This window comes from Saccoglossus kowalevskii, chromosome 6, assembly GCF_978046115.1.
Source record: "Saccoglossus kowalevskii chromosome 6, keSacKowa6.1, whole genome shotgun sequence".
NCBI classification, from domain to species: Eukaryota; Metazoa; Hemichordata; class Enteropneusta; family Harrimaniidae; genus Saccoglossus; species Saccoglossus kowalevskii.
In genome coordinates this window covers 17116755-17121367 of record NC_140646.1, presented here as the reverse complement: position 1 = coordinate 17121367, position 4613 = coordinate 17116755, and the positions used below count along the sequence as shown (strand labels likewise).

The following is a 4613-nucleotide window of genomic DNA, read 5'->3' as shown; positions in this document are numbered from 1 at the left end:
AATCATATATATATTATATATATAAAATTGTAAAATTATTCCCAGTATTACTGCTTTATATATATTCTGGTGGAGAAATCTTGGGAAGCACGCATGCGCACTAGTTACTCGCTTATTGTCAACACAAGTGTGCAAGGAACTTTCACGTCAACTGCTATATATGAGAATTATTTTGAACCGTAGCTCAATTGTTTGTTAATGCTGACGACTTGCTAGTGTTTTCTACAACCCAAGACGGGTTACAAAAGTGGATTGATTCAGTCCAACATTACTGTAACAATTTGGATTTAAAAGTAAATATTAACAAAAGCAATGTCATTAATATTTTTAACGGACTAGGTAAAAAGTTTCAGTTTTATTTGGACACCACAAAATTTCAGTGTGTTAATTATTAATTATACTTACCTCGGCATTGTTTTTCAAACAAATAGAAAGTGTCATAATGCTCTGTCTAGGCTACGAGACAAAGCACAGAAACACTGTTTAAAATGTACGAAATGCTCCGGATGAGTGATAGTTTCACTTATGAAATATTATCAAAGACTAGTATGTAAAAAACAAACAATTCTATCATTTATGTAGCCTATGAAGAATCTAAAACGTTTGTGCATGACCCATGGCTTAACTTTATCCACAAATTACGAGTGATAACAGATCTGACTAATTCACACCCACGTCACAATATTTGTTGTGATATTTTTGAAGATATACTAAAATATTTGTACCGCATGAAGTGAAAAAAAAACAATTTGTTGAACAATTCTAAGCTTAACTTTTACAGGTGTTCTAAATAATATTTTGAATTTTACGGTTATTTAGGTAAAATTAAAACGTAAAATCATAGAATGTCATATACTAGTACTAAATTTAATGCTTCCGCACATTCTTTCCCCGTTGAATCCGGCAGACATAACGGTATTTTGAAGGAAAACAGGCTATGTAATCTCCATGAATGCAATGAAGTAGGGGATGAGAAACATTACATTTTATATTGTAATAATTGTCAAATCAAAGAACAAAGATCTAGATTCCTCACATCCTCACAGTCATATCATATCATATCATATCATATCATATCATATCATATCATATCATATAAAATCAAACGAGATTGGATTGTGGGAAAAGCAATGTTTGTCAACACAAATGTCGCACATGCGCGGCGCGACGACTACCGCCCTTTAAATTGTAGTGCAGCTTCTTCGACAGTGTGCCAGAAACGAAATGTGACGATATTGTACATTGCTATTCACCGGAGTGCGGAGTGTTTCCTGCAGCATCGACCAACTCTCTGATTTCTTTCGTTTACCGTATATCCCCATTCCTTGCTGGTTCAAGTGACTACCCCGTACTATTTATTTATTTATTAAAGTGAGAGAAACTTTGTATATTGTGTTGTTCTGATTTATTGCATTGGTTACCGTGACGGCGGACGATCTAAAAGGAGAAACTTATAAGGTAAGCACGCTACCCGGACCGTCTATTATTAGAAGTCGCCCCACAAAGGCCCTCCTTTAGTTTACGTCACATTATGTTCTTTCTTGACAATCATTGACTGAACTCACTCCAACATGGACGCTACTGTGACGGTTGATTTCCGGGGTGACATAGCTGTACTACGAATGAACACACCTGAAAACAGAATGAATCTCCTACTCATATCAGCTGTAGATGAAGCCTTAGATCGTATTGAAAGGTATTCTTTATGAGATACGTCAACGTGCCACAAATAGGGTGGACGACGTGAGTCTAAATGCAAGCTGGAGTGTATGTATCCAATTAGGCCGTATATAAGATGTCCGTCACACCAGGAAACCATTTAGACGATATAATACATACGTGCATATTTACAATAGTAATTAGAAAATAGTCATTGATTTCAATAGTAATTAGAGAATAGTCATTGATTTCAATAGTAATTAGAAAATAGTCATTGATTTCAATAGTAATTAGAAAATAGGCATTGATTTCCGGATGATTGACATTGCTCTGGGGCGATTCAGTTCTTCTGTCGAGTGGTCCGGTACAATCCGAGAAGGTACAATTTCACTTGGTCATTGGGGGGGGGGGGGGGGGTCTAGGTATTTTTTTAACCTCTCATAACTATTCTTTTTCCCCAAACATCATCTAATATTGGTGATGATTGTTTGACGATTTAATAATAATTTGATTGTAAATCAAACTAAATAAAACTCAGATAATTGGTAAAAAATAAACGTATAGAGTAACCCTATAAACATTACAATAAGTACAATATTTCCATGTAATATACTGTACTTCTTATTTGGGTAGTATGGAGACGCAAGTATAATACCATTTCAATCGACAACCAACCAATGGTCAGACATGTAATTCACGATATAATAACTCTTTATTAATACCGGGAAGCATCGTCTCGCAAGACAATCATAGCATTAGGCAACCTAAGTACAAGACTACTAGTCCTTAAATAAGCCATGGCTCGTAAATCATACGGAGGTTGGCTTTCATTTGGGAGAGGCAATGAAATATTTATAAATGGTATATTCAAACTGTCCATTGCCATACATGGCTTTGTGACTTCAAGTAAGTCCTGGTTAATTAACTTTGCCTATTGATGGGAGTTTTATAAGTTGCTGTAGGAAGTCCAAGTATTCTAAAATAAATAGAATCCCATATGTTTCCTGGCCTGCATTCCATTAAATTGTGTGTGGCCAACGCCCAAGCATGGACGCTATTTAGCTCTGTAGCATATCATGACATACCACCTTTCTTATATTCTTCAATATTTCTGTAAATGACTCTAATTGTGGAGCCAACAGGCAAAATTTGAGCCAATTTTCATTTTTTCTGAAAAAAATGGCTATAAATTTTTTGGGGAAAGTGCAAACTATAACCGGGACTTTTTTGTGAATTTGTGATGAAAATAGGGAACTGGTGAGGAAAAGGCTGGACGACCGTGATATCAACGTATGGCCAATGTTTCTAGAACCTATTTTATATGAATAACACAGTGTCTGCTGCCGTACATAACATAACTCATGTGTCACTTTCAGATCCAATGCAACCGCACTGGTAACAATTGGAACTGGTAAATTTTATTCTAATGGTATGACGGCTGAAGATTTTTACATAAAAGATCTAACAGCTAGTTACAGAATGTTAAAAAAAATGGAATCAATTGACAACAAGGATGCTGATTTTCCCAATGCCCACGGTGGCGGCAATAAACAGTTAGAAAATAATGATTCATATTAAATTACAGTAACATTCCCGAAATTCCCTGACAGAAATCAAAATGACATTGCCCTTTGAATTGCTTTAACAGGTCACTGTTACGGTGGGGGTTGTATATTCGCTTTTGCCCATGACTATCGTGTTATGCGAAAAGACAGGGGGTGGTTTTGTTTGCCTGAATCACGCCTGAAGGGGAGTTTTACACCAACTTGTAAATTAATAATGAGGTGAGAATTTATTTAAAGAATCGATCCAGAATAACAAAAAAATTATCATTGATCATACATGGTATAAAGTTCGGTTCATAGTAATCAGTCGTCTACGCACACATCAGGGCAGCGAGAACAAGAATCATGTACCAAAAAATATATATTGAATCAATTCGCTTGATAAGAAGGATCAACGTTTACCATCAGCAGGGTCATCGAAAATACATCATACGAATCAGATCAATCACCACTTCTATGTAATTTGCTTCTCCCACTGTTGCAGTATTGTACGGGTGTATGTGACTTTTTAAAGATGCCAAATATAGTAATTGCACTGTTTTTAATATTGCCATAGATACAAGATACCGGCAGGAAGTAAATTTTCTGATATGGTGATATTTAGTAGAAAATACAACGCTGAAGAATTGTTACACACTGGAGTAGTGTGTGGGATATCTAACGATGCGGATTTATTAGATCTAGCGAAGGCAGTTATTCAACGGTGTTTAGGTGTATATATAACGTGCTCTAAATATTGTGGTTAAAAAGGTCGATAGACGCGCAAAGTTTGGAATTTGCCTCTTTGATTGGTTGTGTTTGGGTAATTTGAATGTATTATTGTATTCATTTTGTTTCAGGAAAAAAATGTTTTGATCGAGATTCGTTGAAAGTTATGAAATCGGATATGTACAGTGATGCAGTGAGCTGTCTGACTACGTTTCACACACCTGAGTCAACATCGTCGAAACTATAGTCAAAATAGATTCGTGTTGTGTTTACCTGAACGATAATATTGTAATGGCACAATTTAAGATATAAGAGCAGAAATATTGCTATCTGTTCTGCCCAGCCACATTGACTCACGTTGCACTCAGTGGCCTTGTGGGTGGGAAGGGGTAAGTGGGTCTTATCAGTGGACGTTTTTATCTATTATTAAAACATGTTGTTAATTGAATTGTATTTAATGGATGTTTTGTTTTGTTTTATTACTAGTATTACCAATTTAACGGACGGTTTTTTATTCATACTTTTCTTGGAAAGTACTCTTTCTTAGATCCAAACAGTACCTCTTTTTATATGTGAATTAATTGATAAAGAAATAACGTTTCCTTATGTGTGTTTTATTTCACATATAAAAAACGTATTATTTATTTATTTATTTATTTATTTATTTATTTATTTATTTAT

At 35.0% G+C, this 4613-nt stretch overlaps 1 protein-coding gene across 1 annotated transcript; it reads left to right on the top strand.

Annotated features, from left to right (window-relative positions):
- Positions 1-1578: 1578 nt before the first annotated feature.
- Positions 1579-4385, top strand: LOC144359956 (uncharacterized). The gene is made up of 4 exons (XM_078012851.2): positions 1579-1696; positions 3308-3443; positions 3781-3935; positions 4064-4385. The coding sequence occupies exons 2-4, from the start codon at positions 3361-3363 to the stop codon at positions 4177-4179; spliced, it is 354 nt and encodes a 117-aa protein (XP_077868977.2). The 5' UTR covers positions 1579-1696; positions 3308-3360; the 3' UTR covers positions 4180-4385.
- The last annotated feature ends 228 nt before the right edge of the window (positions 4386-4613 follow it).